Raw genomic sequence first — 23,616 nt, forward strand, 5'->3', positions numbered from 1 at the left:
TCCAGATGGTGATTTGAATCATTGTCATCCCAATTGTGAATCCAGTGTCTTACCACTGAATCATCACACTTGGTCTTTTTAATCCTACCAATAATGGAATGATACAAATCATGGCACTTGCAGTCTGTGTATTGCTAAGTCAGGAATCTACTGAAATTAACTTAAAAAGGTTAAAGGTAGGAGAAAGGAAAGTAGTTGAAGTATGTTTTTTCTTATTGGTTAGAGCCAGTGACTCATTGTGAGCACTTTTATTATTGACTGGGAGCTTTGAAAGCAAGAAAAACTGTATGATTTTTACAAAAATTATTCATGGTATGTAAAAAAATACAACTGCTATTCTGGGAACATGGTTATCTGTGAAGTACACAAATTTATTTTAAGTAATTTGTAACTTGTGGAACATCGTCAACAGAAAAAGCAATAAAATCTATACATAAACTTTACATTACACCACTTACTCAAAAATAATCAAAAAGAACATTTAAAGCAATGCAGCTACCTGCAAGATAATGGCCTGTAGTGCATAAGCACCAATGCGAGCACCAGAGCGTCTGTAGTGTCTCAAGGTGGCATCCAGTGCTCCTTGGGGTGCAAGATCCAGCACAAGGGCGAGTGGTCGTGGGCAGACACCCACTAGTGGCACTATATTTGGATGCCGCAAATTCAGAAGAATGTTGAGCTCTTGACGTGCTGTACAGTATGCCTTACATGCATACTGTAAAGGATCGCGATCCCATTTTCCTTGGGCTGCCTATATCAACAAATGAAAACACAACTTCTGTAAACTGATTTGAAAGGGAGATAAAATTATTTTCTCACACACAGTACTATTTCATTAGATTTAACTGCACATGATAATCATACATTGTTAATATGTACATTTTAAAACATTGCAATGTTTAAAATTAGATGTGCACAAGGGAGGAAACTATATATAACAGATAATACACTACTGGCCATTAAAATTGCTACACCACAAAGATGATATGCTACAGACGTGAAATTTAACTGACAGGAAGAAGATCTGTGATATGCAAATGATTATCTTTTCAGAGCATTCACACAAGGTTGGCACCAGTGGCAACACCTACAACGTGCTGACATGAGGAAAGTTTCCAACTGATTTCTCATACACAAACAGCAGTTGACCGGCATTGCCTGGTGAAACGTTGTTGTGATGCCTCATGTAAGGAGGAGAAATGTGTACCATCACGTTACCGACTTCGATAAAGATTGGATTGCAGCCTATCGCGATTGCAGTTTATCGTATTGCAACATTGCTGCTCGCGTTGGTCGAGATCCAATGACTGTTAGCAGAGTATCGAATCGGTGGGTTCAGGAGGGTAATACGGAACACCGTGCTGGATCCCAATGACCTCGTATCACTAGCAGTCGAGATGACAGGCATCTTATCTGCATGGCTGTAACGGATCGTGCAGCCACGTCTCGATCCCTGAGTCAACACAGGGGGATGTTTGCAAGACAACAACCACCTGTACGAACAGTTCGACGACATTTGCCGGAGCATGGACTATCAGCTCGGAGACCATGGCTGTGGTTACCTTTGACGCTGCATCACAGACAGGAGCGCCTGCGATGGTGTACTCATCGACGAACCTGGGTGCAAGACTGGCAAAACGTCATTTTTTCAGATGAATCCAGGTTCTGTTTACAGCATCATGATGGTCACATCCGTGTTTGGTGACATCGCGGTGAATGCCCATTGGAAGCGTGTGTTCATCATCGCCATACTGGCGTATCACCCGGCGTGATGGTATCTGGTGCCATTGGTTATACGTCTCGGTCACCTCTTGTTCGCATTGACGGCACTTTGAATAGTGGACATTACATTTCAGATGTGTTATGAACCTTGGCTCTATCCTTCATTCGATCCCTGCGAAACCCTACATTTCAGCAGGATAATGCACGACCGCATGTTGCAGGTCCTGTACGGGCCTTTCTGGATGCAGAAAATATTCGACTGCTGCCCTGGCCAGCACATTCTCCAGATCTCTCACCAACTGGAAACCTCTGCTCAATGGTCGCAGAGCAACTGGCTCGTCACCACACGCCAGTCACTACTCTTGATGAACTGTGGTATCGTGTTGAAGCTGCATGGGCAGCCGTACCTGTACACTCCATCCAAGCTCTGTTTGACTCAATGCCCAAGGCATATCAAGGCCTTTATTACAGCCAGAGGTGGTTGTTCTGGGTACTGATTTCTCTATGCACCCAAATTGTGTGAAAATGTAATCACATGTCAGTACTAGTATAATATATTTGTCCAATGAATACCTGTTTATCATCTGAGGTTAGGTTAGGTTAGTTACTTGCGTTTATTCCTGCAAAGTAGCAGAAACTGAAATAATCACTGCATCTGTTTCAAAAATTCATTACAACATGTTAAAACCAACAGAACTGCTGTTCTGGGTAAAGATTATCAATGCAGTGAACACACAAGATATCATACTTTTTTAACTAGAATAATATTGACTATTTGAGCTTAATGACCCATCCTGGTAGGTGAGCATGTTACCGCAACTCCTTTAACAATGGGGAGGTATGCCGGCCCTGGATCAAATCTACCCAGATTATTAACAATGAGAGGCCAGTGGGGCAGCCAACCTGGATGTGGTTTTTAGGCAATTTTCCATTTCCCACTAGGCGATTAGTGGGCTGGTACCCATGTTCTGCCTCCGATAGCATACAACAAAAACAATTAGAACAGTTTCTTGCACTTGCATACAGAATTTATTCTGTACATAAACATATTGGGTACCCTGCTTTTGTCTTGGCAGATGAATAGAGACTTATGACCTCGGCTGTTTGGTCTCCTTAACCACTTACTCAGCATCTACAAGCTTAATGCTCAATCACAAATATTTCAAGAGTTGTAACTGAGGAATAAAGTACATAGCAACCCATGCAATTTTAAGGGAGCTGATCTCCTACGTTAAATCATTTAGCTACTGAAAGACGTAGGATATGGTCAAGTATCTCAGAAAAGACATAAGCAATACTCCAAGATCATGTCAGCTTAGTTAATTAACAGTGTTATGATGGTAATGTCGCATTTCCTCAAAACTGAAAGCTTCATTTGATCTATAATGGAAGTTTTCACAATTGTTGCTGTGACATTTCTGTGATAAATACAGGCTGCCTTCAGTCACAAAATACTCACATAATACAACAGAATGTTTCAGTTGTTACCTGCAAATGGACCCACAGATTTTGAAATTCAGTAAGCAGCAACAGAAAAGTAATTTTATGTTTGAAGATGGTATTTATTTATCATTAAATGGAGGTCGTTTGTTTGATGTCAATTAGTTATCCAGCACAGTTTCTTATCATGGCCCAAAAGCTGTTGATCAGAGACTATCAATACTGTCTTGGTTTTCAAATCTTACAGCTTTCTCCAACTTCTATCATTGTAATAAAAAATGAAATAATCCTGGAAAGGACACTAAATGTATACCTGCACTGACTGTAGCAACTTGTGTGAATTGTTCTTTCAATAACCGCAGAAAATTCAGCGGTGTAAACCATTTCCTGATTAACCCACAGTAATTCATTGAAATGTCAGTTTATACTCTGACCTTACATTTTGTATGAAAATATATTTTGTGAACCATAATGTAGAGTGTGATTTGGTGTATTTCTTTCTTTTGTTTGAAGAAAAAATTAAGGAAGATGAGGTAATTATAAACAGAATAGTAATTGTATTCAATAAAGATGAACAAGGAAATTGGCCATGTATCTTCCAAAGGAAAATCTGTAGTAGGAACCTTAATGTAATCAAGGAAACTGTAGTAGAACCTAAATCTGGATGGTCAGACATGAATTGGTGGTCACTCCTCCCAAATAACAGTCCACTGTTCCAAGCATTGTACTACTTCATTTGGTTCTCCATGTTGTATTCAGAGATGAATAAATTATAAAACAAAAGGAATAATTGTTGTTGCTCCACAAAAACAACATTATTGCTTTCATTTTTTTATATCTTCATGGAAAATGTACATAGCAAGGAAAAAACTTTTGTCAGAACTCTCAAAAAATATGAATCCTCAGAAATCAGCTAGACTTTTCACCTTTCTTGTTCCTATGATTTCAGGTTACTGGGCATCTCTCTGGCTGAGCATATCTATTCCAAATAATGCTGATGACCTTGACTGCTTCAGACAGTCTAACTTTTATTGGCTTCTGTGCATATGAGCAACATTTCAGCATAGTCTGTATGACAATTCCATGAGGTATAATCTCTATGTTAATTATGCTCTCCTGGTGTGCATCCAATGTACCAGGAATAACAGACTTCTATTAATGTAAACATGATGATGATGATGATGATGATGATGATGATGATATGTGGTTTGTGGAGTGATCTACTGTGTGGTTATCAGCACCCGTACAAATTACCAATCTCTTCACTGTCCAGTCTTGCCACTTCTCCGAGTGATGAAATGATGAGGACAATGCAAAAACCCAGCCCCAGATGAAGAAAATCTCCAACCCAGCCAGGAATCAAACTCATGGCCCTGTATTAATGTAAACAGAGAAAGATATTGTGTAAGAACTTGAGACCAGTTTTCTGCATTCAATTAGTGCTAGTAGAGATCTGTCTCTATTTGCAATGAAGTTTTCACACCTTGACACTTTCACAGTATGTCACAAAGCACAACAAGAACAAATCAACCACTGATCCCAAACATCAGCACCTGTGGCAGCTGGCATGTGAAATCTTGGACAAAGACAGCAGTCAGTGATCTAGACCACTCCATCAGCCACTTCACTGGAGGCAGAGCATCATCAAAAAATCCTGCACGAAAATGCACTTGACATACAGATCTCATTCTTTGATCAGATACTGAATCTGGTTTGGATGGTTGCAGCTGTGGTTGGGGCTGTGGCTAGTTTGCAGCATGAGTGTTGACGAGGGCAAATGCATGCAATATGTTACATAAGGCAACAAATGAAGTCTGATTGGTTGTGGTCAGGTAGTCATACAGAACTTGCATCTATAAACTCACCAAGCAGTCGGACTGCTTCATTGTACACTAGCTCTGCTGGTGATGAATTCAAGTCCAGTTTGTGCACAGTGCAAAGACCAAGCAAGACCATGGGTAAGGCAGTTGTTCAACTGTCATGAGACATCAGTCCAGCCCTCTAAAGAATAGTGCCAGCATTTGATCATGACATTGCTTCCTGGATGGTTGCTGGTTGCCTGTGATAGTGTGCGGCACAGAATTTACTATGCTGTGTAAATGACTATGATTTGAATTGCCAGCTGTGGTCCATAGTTATGTGCACAAAGCACAATACCAAATTTGACACACAGGCAAAGGCTGGTGTTTCTGCCAATGTGCTGTCAACTGGCATACTTTCTGACCAATGAGTGAAACAGTCAACTGCAGTTAATACATAGCACTGACCATTTGATGGTGGAAGTGGATCTACAATATTAATGGGTACATGCACAAAGTGTGTTGTCATACCTACAGAATCTCCAACTGGCACATGCAGGAAGACAGAATATTTTGCTACAGTGATTCTGAAGACACACATGAGCCCACTTGTGACAACCACTTTGGATACCAGGGCACACAAAATGTATTCAAATAGGTGAGTTGATGACCTGATGCTAGGATGGCACAGCTGTGAAGGCTATTGAAAACATGTATGCAGAATGCATTGAGCCGGATAGGATGAGATCTTCTGCTTGAAATGTAGCAATATACACTGATAAGCCAAAACGTCATGACCACTACCCACTGCGACATTGGATGCCACCAGGTACACTTGTGGGCATGTGATGCACTGGCAAAAGTACATAAGTGGAGCAGACCCGGACGGGGATCACCCTAGTGAAGATATGGGCTGCAAATGGGGAAATCCATTGAGACAGGCGACCATGACAAAGGGTATATTATTATTAGACAGAACCCATGAACAAGTATCTCAAAAATGGCAAAGCTGGTTGAACGTTCATGTGCTATTGTCATGAGCGTCTACAGAAAGAGGTAGGAGGACAGTTGAACTATCAATAGATGCTAAATGGCTGGATGTTCATGACTCTTCACGGAACGTGGGGTAAAGTATGATAGATGGTGATCTGTGGCATCTCTGCCAAAAGACCACAATGCTGGTGCATGCACAAGTGTTCTGGAGCACACCGGTCATCGTAAATTGTTGAACATGGAGCTCCACAGCAGACTGTCCCTATGTGTTCACATGTTGACCCAATGACATTGTCAGTTATGATTGCAATGGGCAAGGGACCATCAGGATTCAACTGTCAATCAGTGGAAATGTGTCAGCACTTCGTGTGAATCACATTTTTCCTACATTAGGTTAATGATTATCTCCACAAACACCATCTATGATGTGAACGGAGGACGAAATGTGTAGCATGCCATGGACACAGGCTGGTGGGAGCAATATTATACTATGTGGAGGCATTTTCCTGCACTTGCATGGGACCTGTGGTAGTAATCGAAGACACGCTGATAACTCAAACCACCTGCATCCCTTCATTCTTGATGTCTTCCCTGATGGTAATGTCATCTTTTAGCAGTACTTTGGAGCCAGAATTGTTGTTTGAGGAGCATTACAATGAACTCACACTGATGTCTCGGGGACCAAATTCACCTGATGTAAATACTATGGGACCCATCTGGGTCGCCATCAGCATGTACACAAATCAGTGGTCTATTATTTACACAAATTACATGACCTGTGCATGCACAACTAATGCCACATACCTGCACAAACCCACCAACAAACTGTCGGATCCCTGATATGTGGAATCAGTGGTGTATATCTTTCCAAAGGCAGACAAACAAACTATTAAGCAGGTGGTCGTAATATTTTGGGCTAATCAGTGTGGCTTCACATCTGAGCCCAGAACACTGACCAACTGAAGAGTGGACGATGCGTCATTCAACAGTTTTCAAAGTCCCTGATCGGACTCTCGTGTCTTTGTAAGTTGGCCAAAAACTATAACATTCGTTCACTGCTAACTTAAGACAAGTAGTTGGTAATCACATTGTCAATATTTGAAATATGGCAGATGTTGGTGCTGAACTGGGCAATGAATTTCAGACGGTTATACTGTCACAGTGAGCACTTGCTCTGTCTGAAGATGTAGACACATAGCTTGTAGTCTGTAAATATTGTGAACTCTTGACTTCCAACTGAGGATGAAAGGACTCGATTGATTAGTAGATAGCAAGAAGCTCATTATCACAAACACTCCATTTTTGTTGCAAAAAGGACAGCTTGTGTGGGAAGGTGAGTGGTTATCAAGCACCATTAACTTGCTGTTGCAATGCTACACCAATAACAGCCTGGCTAGCTTCCATCCCCAACCCAAAAGATGCATCCAATGCGATGTGTGGTAGGAGTGCAGCATTTTCTATGCTTTGGTTTGCAGCCTCAAAAGCTGAGTGCACTGGGTCTGTTCACTGGACAGGTGAACTGCCCTTAGGCTACTTTCTTGAGTAACAGCAATGACCCTGCTGTCAAATTAGATGACCTAAGAAGGTAATCTATGGGTTACCAAAAACACACTTAACAGTATTTAATACCAAATCGTGCTATTCTAAGTATTTGAAAACTTCAAACAAGTGTTGCTGGTACTCTTCTGCAATGGGTGAAAAGACGAGGATGTCATCTAGGTATCCTGAACAGAATGACAACCCTTGCAACATGGAGTCAATGAATCTTTGTCAAGAAAGCAGCATTGTGTAAACCAAATGTCATGAGGAGACTCTCGAACCAGCTAAATGGTACGATTATGACTGTTTTCACATCCTTCATAAGTAGGTGGATGTGAACCCACAGGCTACACATGTGCATGTCTCACAATGGCAATTTACCCTTAATGTGTGGGCTGGCATTGTTGGAGACTGTTGAATTGGGCTGTACATTCTCCCAGACTGCCTTGATCATTGTTTGTATCTCACATTCCCCACAAGAGGTTTTCCCAAACATGCTGAATGACGTTCCCAAGCCTATTCATCATTGTATTTGATTTCAGCGTGATGGCACCTCAGGCATTTCAGCAGACAAGTGAGCACACGTCTGCAGGTAACATTTCCCGGCCACTGGATTGGTCATGGTGGATCAGTCGCATGGCCATCACGATCACCCAATCTGTCTCAAATCAATTTTTTCCTGTGGTAGTATCTGCTGGGCCTTGTGTATGAAAGACCTGTTATCTCACTAGAGGACCCAGTAGGCAGGATTGTTGTGGCAGTAGGTCGTCTTTGCGATACACCAGACATCTTTGAGAGGGTTTGCTGTTGAATGCAGCATCAGTATCATGCATGCCTTGATGCATCTGGACAAAACTTTGCGCAGCTCGTGTAATGGGTGTCCATTTGTAGCATGTGACTAAATAACTGCAATGTCGTTTAGTAGCCCCAGATGGCCTCTGTAACATCCTGTTCGTATGTGATTACTGATCCTTGTTGTATGCCCGATGTCATGTCAGTTTGTAAAATATGTTTTTTTGAATCACCCTGTATTTTCTGAAAATTTCATTACAAGGTTCTTACTCGCTTATGACTGCTAACATTGATATTGCCTTTTTTGTGATCTAAAAGCCTGTCTGTATAGACTGCTAGTACCGCACCCCAGATCTCAATATCATATTGAAGATGAGGATTTTTCAACCCGAAATATATTTGCCTTTAGGTAACACAGTTCAGGAAGGCTGAGACGCATTTTAGTCAATACAAATTTCCACTGACTTCCTTACAAATATGATTCATATGTTCTTTACATGACAAACATTCATCTACAATCGTACCCATAAATTTGTGCTTATCTATATAGAAGATTGCCATCGGAGGTGTAAATGGAGTAACATTTGTATTTAGATTACAGTTATGCAGGAATTAAATTGTCACTGTTTTCTCTTAATTTAGAACTAGTATATTTGTATTGAGGTAAGTTGACAGAATATTTTGACTCATTGAACTACTGTTGACAGTGGATTGCACATCACTGCCCCAGCTGACAAAGGATGTGCCAACTGCATAGGTTTCAATCTTCCAACTAAATTAAATTATTAGCATGAAAAAGGAACAGACAAGGCCCTAATATACTCCTCTGAGTCTTGCCTCACTGACGTATGTTTTAAGCTGATTTATTTCTTAGCAACTTTTCATTCCTGTTATAAGTTACCTTAAAACATTGTTTCCTGTCTTTTAATTATTAGTTAAGTAATTTAAAGGATATTTCTCTCCTCTTGGATTCTTTTAATTTATGCAATAAAATGTTATGATTTACAGATTTACTCGTATCCACAAAATAGTCCACTAGAAGTAGTAGTAAGTATTTTACAACTATCTATTATAAGTAACATCTGGTCTCCACTAATCTTAATGTGTTTTCTTTGGTGAACATAATGAAATGAAACGTCAGCCACTCAAGCACTAAACTCAGTTGGTAGGGGGGGGGAGAAGAAAAAAAAAATGTTGACAAGAAACTGAAACACTGCACTCTCCAACTCATATATAAACTTCTCTGGGAAAAACGTGCATTACCTTGAAAGCAATTACTGCAGATTGCCTGGCATTTGGACCAGGCTGAACAGGCTGCAACATTTTCATGGCCACATCAATGTAATTGTTGGAACCTCGCACTTTGCATGATCCTCTGAATACAAAGCCAAATGCTCCTCTTCCCAATAAGCGACCTTTCTTGATGTTTCCCGGTCTTATAAGGTATCTTTCTCCTAAGTCTAAAAACACCTTTGGCAAAAAAGAATATCAATTCAATAAGTTGTATATACATTTGATTATGGGCACCATTTCTTCCTATAAACCACTACAAAATTAACTCACTGTGTCTGGTGCTACTTGGGCGAGAGGTATATCACCATGTGTGGGGCACGTCACACTTTTCTTGTCATATGCAGCTAAGATACATTCTTCAACTATCCAACTATACTGTGGTGGTGACTCAACTTCTTCTTGTAAATGTGAACTTTCTTCTCCACAAATTCCCGGGTGACCTTCAACAGATGGCTTGCGGCTGCACAAAATCAATGAAGGTAGATCAATACCAATGCAGCTAGAGATATAAGAGAAACAGAAAGCATTTGTGTAAAGAATAAATTAAAACAGAAACTGTAAATGACCTGCAGTGTCTTATAAAATTTACAAGGCCATTATCATACAATAACTTTGCAAAAGACATGACCACCGAAAGATATGTTGCAAAACCTTGCAGAGAAAAAGTTAACTTTGAAGTGTAATGATGGCACAGAAATAAAACTCATTCACTAGCAACCTGCTATCTTAGACAATGATAACCAGTTTTTTTTCTCTCTTTTCTCAAATGTAACTACAAAATTATTCTAGCAAACAGTAGCAAAAGAAGTTATTAACATAAAAATGCCATTAAAATACCTTAATGTTGATATTTTTACATACAGCTGATATAACTTTAAATCCAATCAGGACTTATTTCATTTTAACACAAAGGGATTACATCATAAAATGTACTTTCAGGCAAGAGTCATTGCCACAAGATACAGAAGCTGGACGTAGAAACTCTTCTGTCATTGGTTATACGCTGCACTGCAAAACTTGAGGAGGAGATAGGTAAAGTAACACAACATATGAACAACTTGATATGATCAATTAAAGCAGCAGATAACTACTATACTGTGCAACAGATAAGGAGGGTTCACCAATTGCAACCACGCTTATTAAGGACGATAAGGTGTGCAATCTTGCATTCCACAAAGGCATGGTGACTGCACAGAGACAGTGTCTTTGCACAGTGCCGTACTGTGTTCTGTAGACACCCACACACTGGCGACACCATTAGCAACAGCAACAAGAGCCTACAAACTGGACCAACGAGGAATGGGGTCACAAGCTCTTCTTGGATGAGAGCAGATTCAGTCTGACTAGTGATTCTGGACATACCCCCATATGGTGAGATGTTGGAACATTGATACACTCTTCTTGGTTGATCTGCTAAGTGGTGGCAGTGCCTTGTTGCAATCTTTCAATGAGTTTCATACTCATCATCTTCAGGCAAAGTGTCAGGAAGCTGTGTTCTGTGTATCTATGTAGCTGCTGGATGCTGACCTCTTCTGTAGTGGGTCAATCAAGTGCCTCCAGAAACCGGTGCCACACCTACGGTGGGCGAATGCGGCACAGTACCACTGATATGTCACCTGCTTCCTGAAACATGTATTGGCCCACCCACAGAAGAGGTCAGCAGTCCAGCAGCTATACAGGTATGCAGAACACAGCATTCTGACACTTTTCCTGAAGATGATGGGTATGAAACTCATTGAAATGTTGCAACAAGACAACACCACAATTCAGTTGATCACACAAGGCAATTTTATCATTGCAATATGTGAGAAAGTGTGTAATCACATATACCAGGAACACTGTCAAACATGAACATTTTGGAGGTCAACATGTTATGGAGTGTGGAGGCAGAATGTTCCATGAACATACTGCCCTCCAAATCTATAAACATGGAACACTCATTGGACACCATTATTCTGATATTGTACTCCTTCCCCATGTGCATCTTTTCAGGGGTGCATTTGGTCCTGACTTAATTTTTATGGATGACAATGTGTGACTGCAATGAACAGTGCGGGAGGAGCAGTTCTTGGAATGAGAGGATATTCAGGAAATGAACTGTCCTGCCCACTCCCTTGACTTAAATCCCATTGAGCATGTTTGGGATGCATTGGGGACATGAATTGCAGCACACCCACATGTGCCAATGACCATCCAGTAGTTGCCAAACATGCTGCTGGAGAAACGAAACACCCTACCACAAAAACTGCTTAACAACCTTGTGACCAACATTTCTGTTTGTCTCACTGCATATCTCTTTTAATTACCTTCTGCACTATGCTGCAGCAATTCTTTTTATGTATGGGCAAAGTTTCATTAAGCTTTGTTAGTTGGCAGTGACACTTTCATCCTTAAGTTTTGCACACCTGCTTATAAAGAGCATTTTGAAATGCTTATTAAAGAGCAACTAAAAAATTTAATCAACACATTATCTCCAAGCTAGTGAGAATGCTTGATTAAAACTAACACATGGTTGGCATTAGAACAAGGAGAATGGTGGGGCAAGCAATTGGAAAATCACTGCCACCACTCAGATTGTATCTACTTGTTATGGGACCTCTTCTACCAAGATATCACTTAAACAAGTTTTCTTTGCTTCTCAGCAGCCTGTGACTGATGTGACAAAAATTACATAGTTTTGGATAAATGGCTGCTGGCGAACTGATCAATGAAACAATAGGCCAATCCCACAGGACTAGCTAAGCACCGTTTTTCATCTGTTGTAATGAATCTTTAGTAGTCGCACAAAAGTTAATGACTCCCTTTTTGGTTCACCACAAACATCAGCCACAAATTCTCCCAGAAGTTAATTACAAATCTGTCCCTGCCTTCCAAGTGAGAGATCACGTTCACTCACCCCTTTTCCCTCAGGTACCATCAGAATTGCAAATAAAAAGTGATATACAAGACAGGTGATCTAAACGACGTGGCAGCATTAGTATACTGGAAATTGTCTTCCAACATTAGTTTCCATCACTCCAACATGTCAGTTATCAAGCTTTTTTAATTGCTCCAGATATTATTACAAGTAATAAGCCTCTACTTACAACTTATCCTTAAGCCTCGTTTACATGACGACACTAGGTTGCAGGCAACTGCACCACTGGCCACTGCACATACGTGATGCACGTTTGCGCAACTCGTCGGTGAAACTAAACACTTTTGGTGTGTTCCAACTTTGGCAACACTAGTTGCATGAGTTTTGAGGTTATATGTGTACGTAGAGTGTAGACAAACTTAAATATCCAATGAGGAATGGAGTATAATGCTCACTCTTTGGATATCTATGTTTTGCATAGGTGTTTGTGAGATTTCAGTGATGCCAATTACAAAAATAAGCAATATACTGCTGCTCCTGAGAGCATCACGTGTGATCAGAACACAGATAGTTTGACAATTTTTTTTAACTTTTTAAGGAATATTGCTGATAGGAGGCAAGGCTACACAAATCAAGAAGCTGCATTCTTTATTCAATATTCATCTATTTGAAAAGGTCACAGCAGTGCTCTCCATTCACATATGTTTGAATTTTGAAATATTGTCACTGTACAGATTTCAAGAGAGTACTGCTGTTAATGTTAATAATTATTACTGTTAATGTAAATAATTATTGGTGTTAACGAAAAAGCGTCGTCCCCAACTTAAACCACATCATATGGCACGCCGAGTGTTCTCGAATGTAATACCTGACATGTGATATGTAATTTCAGTTCTGGCAGCAGTGCTTCATGCATTACAGTACCTTTATTTCTTATCACATAATGAACTCTATTTAGAAGAAACTTGAACAGTTCTGGTGAGATTCTAAGGTAATTAAAAGAACTTCTTGGATCTTCCATTACAAATTATTTGAGAGCTTACGTCTTTTCTTCATTCAGTCACGAATCAAAACACGTTTCTTATTTTTTTCTTATGCAGCGATCCCATGCAACAAGTTTTAACTCCATCACAACTCGTGCGACGTGCAGCTGCCAAAACTTTCATTTCAGACATGATTAATGAACCTACAAAATGACAAAACTGAAGTGTATACTGGTTTCACCATGTCTACAGTCAAATATGAACTCATCTGCATGCAACTCATTCCACATAACAAGTGGTGCAATCCAATGTCATTGTGTAAAATAGGCTTTAAGTATAACCAAGTAAGACTTATTCTACACATTGTTATTTTAAGCTATGGATCTGCTCAAAGAACAGTATTTACACTGATCAGCCAGAAAATTATGATCACTGACCCACTATCAATATAAACCTGTACAGGCATTAGCAAGGTCGACTGGCAAGGAATGACTGCTAGTTAGACATACACACATGGTGCATGTAGTACCATTGAGCACACTGTCTGTGTGTAGAATAGGGAAGGCTTGTGATCTATTTGAGTCGGATCGAGAACAGATTGTGACTGGCCAGAGGCTCAGCACGAGCATTTTGGAAACTGCACGACTTCTTTGGTGTTCGAGGAATGCTGTGGTGAGTGTCTTCAACACATGGTGAAACCGAGGTGAAACGATGTCCAGATGTCATGGGAATGGATGGCCACACCTCATTACAGATAAAAGGTCTCATAGGCTGGGCAGACTGGTAAAATAGGACAGGCAGCAAACTGTGGCAGAACTAACTTCAGACTTTAGTGATGGGCAGAATACAAGTGTTTCTGAACACACAGTGCACTGAACACTCCTAACGATGCACCTCCACAGCCTCCTGTGCACATGCCAATGTTAACACCACATGACATCGGCAAGTACAACTGAAATGGGCATGTGGCCATTGGCAGTGGACATTGACACAGAGGCAGTGCGTTGCATGATCTGATGTATCCCGATACCTTCATCATCACGCTGATGGGAGGGCATGCATCCTTCGTCTTCCAGGAGCGTAGCTTTTTTCTCAATATCTGTACTGTAAGATGGAGACAAGGTGGTGTGGGGGGGGGGGGATCTCCATTATGCTCTGGAAAACATTCACATGGGCGTCCATGGGTCCAGTGTGGCTCATGCAAGACAATATGACAGTCAAGGAATATTGTACACTTGTTGCAGACCTCGTACACCCCTTCATGACAATCATGTTTCCTGACAGCCGTAGCATTTTTCAGCAGGATAGTGTGTCACGTCATAAGGCCAGGAATGTGATGGAATGTTTACAGAAACACAGGGGCGAGTTCTAATTGATGTGCTGGCCCCCCAACTGAAACTGATCGAATACACCTGGGATATGACTGAACGTGGTGTCAGAGCTCGTCATCTCCCCCCCCCCCCCCCCCCCATATAGAATTTACATGAATTAGGTAACTTGGGTGTGAAAATGTGGTACCAGCTTCCTCCAGCAACCTACCATGACCTCATTGCTTCCGTGCCACGATGCGTCACTGCTGTTATTTGTGCCAAAGTTGGACATACTGGCTATCAGGTAGTTGGTCATCATGTTCTGGCTGATCAGTGTATATTTTATCAGCTGTGTTAAAAGGAAAGAGAATATAATTAAAACTTCCTCACAGGATCACTGAAGTAACATCAGAAGTTATACCTGGAGCCAGTGCTATCAGGACCAACACCACTATCAACATCTGACGTGTAACTTTCTTGTGACTTCCGTACTTGTGGTCCATATTGGCGATCCCTCTCAGCCTGATGGAGTGCCTTTTCAACAAATCAAAATCAATATAGAATTCTCTTCATGTACCTGTACTTCACATTATCATTATAATAAGCAACAATTACTGTTTATCACTATTATTTTAATATTACTTTTTTTTTTTAAATTTGACTTAATATACATGATTTCCATACCCACTAGAAAAAAGGAGACACTGTAGTAAGGGTGCCACACACAATAAACAAATGTTAATTGTCACTGCTAAATCCATTATGAATAAAATATTGTGCTTTGCTTGGTTTCATTCATACCAGTGGCTTTTCACTTCTTCATGCATTTCCCTCTACTGTTTCTTCCCTCTTTCTTTATTGCTTTTTTCTCATCTTTCCAACCTCTGCAACTTAGGAACATGATTGCAAAATATTTCTTCATTTACGAACAACCAGTGCCAACGGACTATGCTGCCATCTTCAGGTCTTCAAAAATTTTTGTGTTCATTTTGAATTGGACCTCATGCCGAGCTGTCATACATATAAAATGTAGCACATTCTGCTCATGGGTCAGTACCATCCAGAACTGGAGCAACTAAACTACATTTTCCACCAGGGTTTCGACTACCTCTTGTCATGCCCTGAAATGAGAAATGTATTACCCACTATCCTTCCCACCCCTCCCACAGTGGTACACTGCCAACTGAACTTATACAATATTCTTGGCCATCCCTACCTGCTCCCAGCCCCATGCCTCATGTGGCTCATAACCCTATAATAGACCTAGATGCAACACCTCCCATCACCACCTACTCCAGTCTGATCACAAACATGATCTATCTCATCAAAGGCATGGCTGCCTGTGAAGCCACTCAAGTGATCTATAAGGTAAGCTGCTACCACTCTGCTGCTTTGTTCAAGGGAATGACAACCAAAGAGGTGTCCACATGAATAGCCACCGACAAACTGTGGGCAAGAAACAGTTGGACCACCAATCGCTGAGCCCACCACCCAACACAACGTTCTTCATTTCAATGACTGCATCACAGTCTGTACCACCTTGATTCTTCCCACCAACACTAGCTTTTCTGAGTTGCACAGGTGGGAACTCTCCCTGCAATATATCCTACTTTTTCGTAACTCTCCTGACCTCAAGACCTCAACCTTCTTTAGTTATTGTCCTTACCCATTTCACCCTTTTCCTGTTGCCATTCCAGCACTACACAGCCCTCTATTCTACCAACTCACCCACAGTCTCTTTTGTTTCTCTCCTTTTCTATTGCCCCCCTCCCCCAGACTCTCCACCTAAACTCCCAATTGTACCTAGCTGCTCTACCCTCTCCCCCCCTCATACTTGCATGCTCCCACGAACAATACTTAACTGTCCCCTACCCCTACCCCTACTCTGCCATCTTTCTCCCTCCCCGCCCTAGTCTCCTCCTTAGCCCCATCACCCAGTTGCCTCTCCCAACTATGCGCTGCTGCTTGCAGTCTATCTTCAGCTGCCACAGACTGTGATCATGTGTGTGTAAGTTGCATTTGCATGAGTATGTGTGTGTATGTTGTATTTTCAATGAAGACCTTGTTGGTCGAAAGCTAACTTTCCGACAGCCTTTTTGTTGTGTCTATCTGTGACTCAGTATCTCTGCTATATGGTAAGTAGCAATTATCCTTTTCATAATATTGTTACATTCCTTCCTGGATTTTCCATTATTTACGACAAACCTTTATACAGAGTGATTCACAAAGATATGCAAGTATTTTAATATGTTATTCTACAGGTAAAACTAAAGGAAAAAGTTCATATAAACATAGGTCCGCAAATGTTTAGTTATGGAGTTACAGTTAATAAAAGATTTTGCCTGAAATTTAGCAACTTCGCTAATACGAAGCCATCACGAAACTGTATGAGGTTAAAGTAAAGCATGATTTCCATTTATTTTGTTGTTATTGATCTGGTGAAGCTAATAAAACATGTCCCAGATTTGTATCTGCAGTAGTTTTCCAGAGTATTTATGTGATCTTGGCTTTAGAAACTTTTTAGCACATAAAACAGATCACTCCCTTCTGATTTCTCAACATGAGAAAATTCAATCTAAGAACATTTTCTTTAGCTTCTAATTTTGCCTACAGTCATCTTTGTTACACTTGGGTCCCTTTGGTTCCACACATTGCAAATTTTTTCTGATCATGATTTCTAAAGGAGACGTACTATCTATTACAAACTGTCATTCCAATTCTTCTGGCTCTTCAAAATTCCTGAAGATTTTGTATTTAGTTTGAAATCACAAGACTCAATAGTTATCACAGTTAATTGGTTACATATAGTGTAATGTTTAAGTTGGAATGGAGGTGAAACCATCGATAATATTCTCAGTGTAAACATTTAGCACATTTGTCATCCTGTTTTTTCTTTTTAATCACAAACTTTGGCAACTTCATCATGTCAAAGTAGTTTTCCTATGTCAGTTGATAAAAATTGAAGAATTTTCACAATACAGTAAAAAACTTATCCCTTATTGTACTTTTACTTGCAAAACATCTTGTTCCAATATTTTGAATCATTCATGAAACACCAAGGATGTACCTGCTATATTGGACATTATAATTTATACAGTAATGAGTACCTCCAAAAATATGTACCCAGTTTAACATTTCTCTTTGTTACACAACAATTACCAATGATATATCTATGTTATATTTTATTGCAATACACAACTAGAATATGGCAGTCCTCTCTACAGTGAAATTCTCTCTCTATGTCCAAAATGATCAGTATAATTTATTTTTACCTCTGCCAAGCTTCTTGGACCTACTCCTAAGTTATTAGGATCATGACTGTGCCAGCTCTCCATACGCTGCATAGGATCCATGTCTCCCAAAGATGCGAGACACCTCGGACAAGGTACTAGTCTTGTAACCAGGAATTTTCCTTCTGAGGTGTGCACAAACCTGGTTCCTGTCATTCATGACAAGTAACATAATTATTATTATTAGCTACAAATGATAACTGTGCTATTCACCAATGATAATGATAACACAAAGAGATATCTGATGGAATCAGACATTAGAGTATTACCGAGAGTAGGGTACCAGTCCTCTAGTAAGATATCAATATGATCCACAGCTAATGCTAGGAGTTTTGCAGTGCATTCTGGACTAGGGTCCAGAACAATTGCCTGATAACCTATAGGTTCTCCTTCAGCATATTCATCTGTGATAGGTCTCTTTATAACAATTGTATCTACAGGAAAATATATTTCAAGTATAGAAGAATTTATCAGATCAACATCAGTCCAAGCTTCCTCCTGTTTCAGACGAAACCTACAGAGAAAAGAAAAAAAAATTAAAAAGTAATGTAAAATATACTTGTGACTATTGAACAATTCTTAGTAAATATGAACACTGTTAAAAAAGTGCAACAGTTTTAAATTTGATCTGAGCTGTGTGTGTGATATAAACATGGCATCTAGAGGATACCAATGTTAGCAAAAATCAAATACGGCAGACTGATTATACAATCTACAAAGAAGAAAAATTAAAAAATATTTAAAATGTATTTATTTTATTTACTTCTTGATAATGTCTCTTGCAATGAGAAATTATCAGTGCAACAGGCATATGTTTAGCAGCAAGAGGTAATGTAGGCATATGTTATAAAACATTTCTCTCTTTCACAAATGTTCATATCACAGAGCACAGAATATCATGAGAATAATTCTTCTAATGTTATTGGTTTAATTTACAAGATCTAGCTGATTGATACTTTGCATCCAGCCTCAAAATATAATGCCAGAAGAGTGAAAACTATTACATTTTGTACCAATTTTGACAATGTTCATTCTTTGGGAGAAGGAAAAAGGTTATGACTTAGCTTCCCACCAATCACATGGTTGTTAGAGAGGGAACACATCACACACTTGGATTGGTAAACAATGGGTAAGAAATGGATAATGTCTTATTGAAATGAACCACCACAGCATTTGATGAGGGAAACAAAGAAAATCAAAATCTGGATGGCTGGACAGAGTTCTGAACAGCCATACTCCCAAATATGAATCCAGTGTCTTAACCAGTGTGCCATCTCACTGAGAAATTTTAATTACTGACTACACAAGGTCACCTTTGTAGCAAAATACTATTTCCAAAATAAGTTAGAAGTGCAGAACAGAAAGTTCTGATGAGCTCTTGTGTACAGACACCTCCTTGTCCAGTTGTTAATGGGAACTGAATGGAAATATGTTTTCGAACAAAGTTAAGAAAAACACATCGGAAAATTACTACAAAATATTTTCTTTACCAATGCATAAATGATAGTTTTATCTCATCCTGTGGGTGTATGATTCTGCTAGTTTTGATTTCACATCAGACTATAGAAAATATGTGTTTTTTACTACACAATGACGAAAAAGACAAATTGCTTAGCAAAGCAACAACAAATATAAACTGATAAAATCCCATCAAATAAAACTTGTAAGGTCATGTGCCAACACAGTATTGGCAGCCTTCTAAAACATGAAAATAAGTAACCTTTCTGGCTTGAAAGAAAACATAACATAACGAAGTTTCCTTTTTTTCTACAGTTTCCGATATTAAATAAACTGTCTCAAATGTCTGCCTCCTCACTAGTAGTGGTGCTGTTCCACTTCACACCTGTATCATCTTCCATAAAATGAAGGAAGCAACACGTTTGGAGCTTATAGGTGCTCACTGACAAGGCTATCAGTGCCCTTGTCCATATTAAAAGGAACAAAGATGGATAAAATGACAGTGAGGAGCAAACCTATAAAATAACTTATGCACTCATTCCCACCTCACTTGCATTAACCCACACAATCACTATCTTACAGGCCTTAATACAATGGAGGAGGGTGAAAGCTGCTATACAAGGGATTAAAACAGAAGTAAAACCACAGAAGAGCCAAAAGAAAGGCACAGGGAAATGTGACTGGCTGACCACTTACAAATGACATGGGGAGCCAGTCACCCTGTTAATACATTAAGAACCTTTCCCTAAAATCTAAGGAAACAAGTTAGACATATTACAAAACCTTAAAACTCAAACCACATTTGTTTTGTTCTCACTTAAAATAGAGGGTAGATCTGCCAGCAAATCTGCCACTGGCACTTGGTCTAGTAAAATGTGATGTACAGTGATCTGTATGTCGCAAGCACCACACAATGGATGGTACTCTCGCCAGAGAAAGAATCCACGAGTTAGAGAACTGTGGCCTATGCAAAGACGAGTAAGGAGAACTTCATCCTGTCTGCACGGCTGGAAGGAGGTGCGCCATGGCCATGTAGTGGGCTTTACTAGACGCAGCTTATTATCAGTCACTTCCAGCCACTCATCTTCCCATCGACGCATCACTGTGTATCTCAACAGCGAGGTAGTAGGATGCAGAGGATAACACACTGACATAACTAATGATTGCTACATGCCTCCTTTTGCTCCCCAGGAGAAAGACAGCTCCTTCCCACTCGATGTAGTTGAAGGAGGGCATCCTGAATATTATGGACTACTTTATTTGCAGAGTACAAGCATTGTAGAGAGTGAACAGCACTCAAAGAATTGGAAGAGACAAAAATTTAACAAAGCATGCCTCATTTGCTTCAGTGCCTGCAAGAACTGCCTTAAAGACAGTAAAGTCTAGAGGCAATCAGGCTTTGAGGACATGATCAGGGAAAACAACAGAGTAACCAACAGAGTCCTCCCATTTCAACCCATCTGTAAAGACAGTTTTAGAGTTGTGGTGCTCAGTTAAAAAATCATTAAATAATGAATTAAAAACATATCCAGGAGTGCAATCTCTCCTGTATTGTACTAAATCTAAAATTATTCTGGGCTTCTGCAGTAATCATGGTGGCAGGCAGTTAAAACCCTGGATTTGGGGTTGTATGTGCTCCGTGCCAAGTGACTCCAGCACATGCTGCACACTGATACCAAACGACCTTGTTGCATTGGACAATCGCAGAAAAGGCATTCCAGAGGTGGATGAGCAACAGTATGGCATGCAGGTGAAGTTGGAGCTGTGATAAACTTAAATGCCTGACGCACTTTGAGAAGCTGCTGCTGGACGGTGAGTGGGAGTTCCCCAACCTCAGCATAGAGACTGGGTATGGGCCTTGTCCTCTATGCACCCCTGGCCAGCCATGGTGGATAGCATCAATAATCTTCAGTTAGGAAAGCCTCGCTGAACCGTACACTGTGCTCCCACAGTCTAGCTGCAAGAAAGCCCTATAAAACTGGAGCAGATGTGTCCTGTCTGCTACTCAAGACCTGTGGCTAAGGCACTTTAAGATATACAGTGCCTTCTGAGTCCTGGCTTTCAAGTCTCTCAAGTATGGTAACCATTACAATCTGGACTCAAGAGACCTCACTGAGTCTTTAAAATGTAGAATGATATCCCTCGTATGCAAGTCAGGTAAATTAAAAATATGATGCGAACATTTAAAATGAACACACACACACACACACACACACACACACACACACACACTTATATGCAAAAACTGAAAACCTCTCTTTGCAGTCCACTCCTCTAACCTCCACACTGTAGGTTGTTAACTGACAGGTCGCTGTTGCAGTACAGGAGGAGGAACAGAAAACAGCAAAATCTAAAGAAAGAAATGCATCCACTTACTTTTCTACAGACCCATCCTATGTACACCATAACTTATTTGGGAGAACTATGAAAAACATGGGGATTTTATCCTCACTAATCCCAAATGCAAGACCAACTACATCAGCACTGTAACACCTCATTTGGTACAACACAACATTAGATTAATGGTATTACGATCCCTATTACAAGCTTCACATGCTTAATTCAGAGGGAAGAAAACATGTACCACTTTCTTTCTGAATTACACAAGTCTTACTTTTCTACGTTCCTCAAGGATATGTTTCATTGTTATTGAAATACCTCTCGTAACAGGACCAACAGATGGTGAAAAAAGTTATTTTTAATTCACAATGAATACACCTATGACGGAACTGGAGTGTTAACAACTGTGAGAACTGTGGCCTATGCAAAGACGAGTAAGGAGAACTTCATCCTGTCTGCATGGCTGGAAGGAGGTGCACCATGGCCATGTAGTGGGCTTTACTAGACGCAGCTTATTATCAGTCACTTCCAGCCAAGTTAATGCACAGGTGATTACAAAATTTCTTATGAATCAACATGTCCATTATCTCACAGATACTGTGATGCATTATTTATTATGTTATGGAGAACAGATGGTAAGACACCCATCCACCAATTTCCAAAAATTATGCTTTGTTACGCTGTATAAGTAACTTGTAATAGCTGTTAAATATTTGAAGAAAACAATTTTTGTAGTCATCAGTCATATACATTCAAGTTCATTCTTAACCAGCTTTGGTTTTCACAACCATCAAACCATCATCACTGGAAGAAAAGTAGTACATCAGATAGATAAAAAATTTGTGCTACTCCAAACAACGGTTAGTAGTTTCTTACGCAAACTGTCTATGTGATTTATGACACTGGTTAAATTATGTAACTATGAAAACAATCAATTTTTGCTAGCATAATGCAATTGGATAGATAAAAAATCTACACACCAAGTGGTGACAAAACACACACAAGGAAGAAGGTTATAATAAGGCAAGTTTTTGGAGCCAGTGGCTCCTTTTTCAGGGAGAAAAGTTGAAGGGGAAGGAAGAGGGGTCAAGGAAAAGGACTGGAGAGGTCTAGGAAAAGAAGCAAATTTCAGAAAAGTCACCCAGAACCTCAGGTCAGGGGAGACTTATCAGACAGGATGAGAAGGAAGACTGATTGTTGGGGACTGCACTCGAAGATATTTGACAACCTGTGAGCTTAAAGGTGGAAGATAGAGTAATATGCAAGACAGAGATGGCTGCTAAAACGTCATATACTAGTTAATAAGAGTCAAAAGCTATGTGCATTGTACATAACAGAGGTGGGAGTGGGACAACGAAAAATGGACAGGTAAGGAAATGACAGATGTAGAAAACTAAAAGGAAGTGAAGAAATTAGTAGTTACTGTGAAGAAATGCTGAGACCAAAGAGACAAACAAGCTTGTGTCTGTGTATATGCGGATGGATATATATGTGTGTGTGTGTGTGTGTGTGTGTGTGTGTGTGTGTGTGTGTGTGTGTGTGTGGGTGGGCGCGCGCGCGTGTGTATACCTGTCCTTTTTTCCCCCCTAAGGTAAGTCTTTCCGCTCCCAGGATTGGAATGACTCCTTACCCTCTCCCTTAAAACCCACATCCTTTCATCTTTCCCTCTCCTTCCCTCTTTCCTGATGAAGCAACCGTTGCTTGCTAAAGCTTGAACTTTGTGTGTATGTTTGTGTTTGTTTGTGTGTCTATCAACCTGCCAGCGCTTTCGTTTGGTAAGTCACATCATCTTTGTTTTTA

At 40.1% G+C, this 23,616-nt stretch overlaps 1 protein-coding gene across 1 annotated transcript in view; it reads right to left on the reverse strand.

Moving 5' to 3' along the window:
- LOC126470639 (leucine-rich repeat serine/threonine-protein kinase 1) overlaps nucleotides 1-23,616 on the reverse strand; it is a 375,607-nt gene that overhangs the window by 41,397 nt on the left and 310,594 nt on the right. The window contains exons 32-37 of the mRNA XM_050098623.1: nucleotides 18,288-18,532; nucleotides 18,001-18,167; nucleotides 15,150-15,262; nucleotides 9,849-10,038; nucleotides 9,549-9,755; nucleotides 500-751 (exon numbers count right to left, since the gene is read on the reverse strand). Of these exons, the coding sequence (XP_049954580.1) occupies nucleotides 500-751; nucleotides 9,549-9,755; nucleotides 9,849-10,038; nucleotides 15,150-15,262; nucleotides 18,001-18,167; nucleotides 18,288-18,532 (1,174 nt within the window). The remainder of the gene's footprint in view (nucleotides 1-499; nucleotides 752-9,548; nucleotides 9,756-9,848; nucleotides 10,039-15,149; nucleotides 15,263-18,000; nucleotides 18,168-18,287; nucleotides 18,533-23,616) is intronic.

This window comes from Schistocerca serialis, chromosome 1 (assembly GCF_023864345.2).
Source record: "Schistocerca serialis cubense isolate TAMUIC-IGC-003099 chromosome 1, iqSchSeri2.2, whole genome shotgun sequence".
In the NCBI taxonomy this organism is placed as follows: domain Eukaryota; kingdom Metazoa; phylum Arthropoda; class Insecta; order Orthoptera; family Acrididae; genus Schistocerca; species Schistocerca serialis.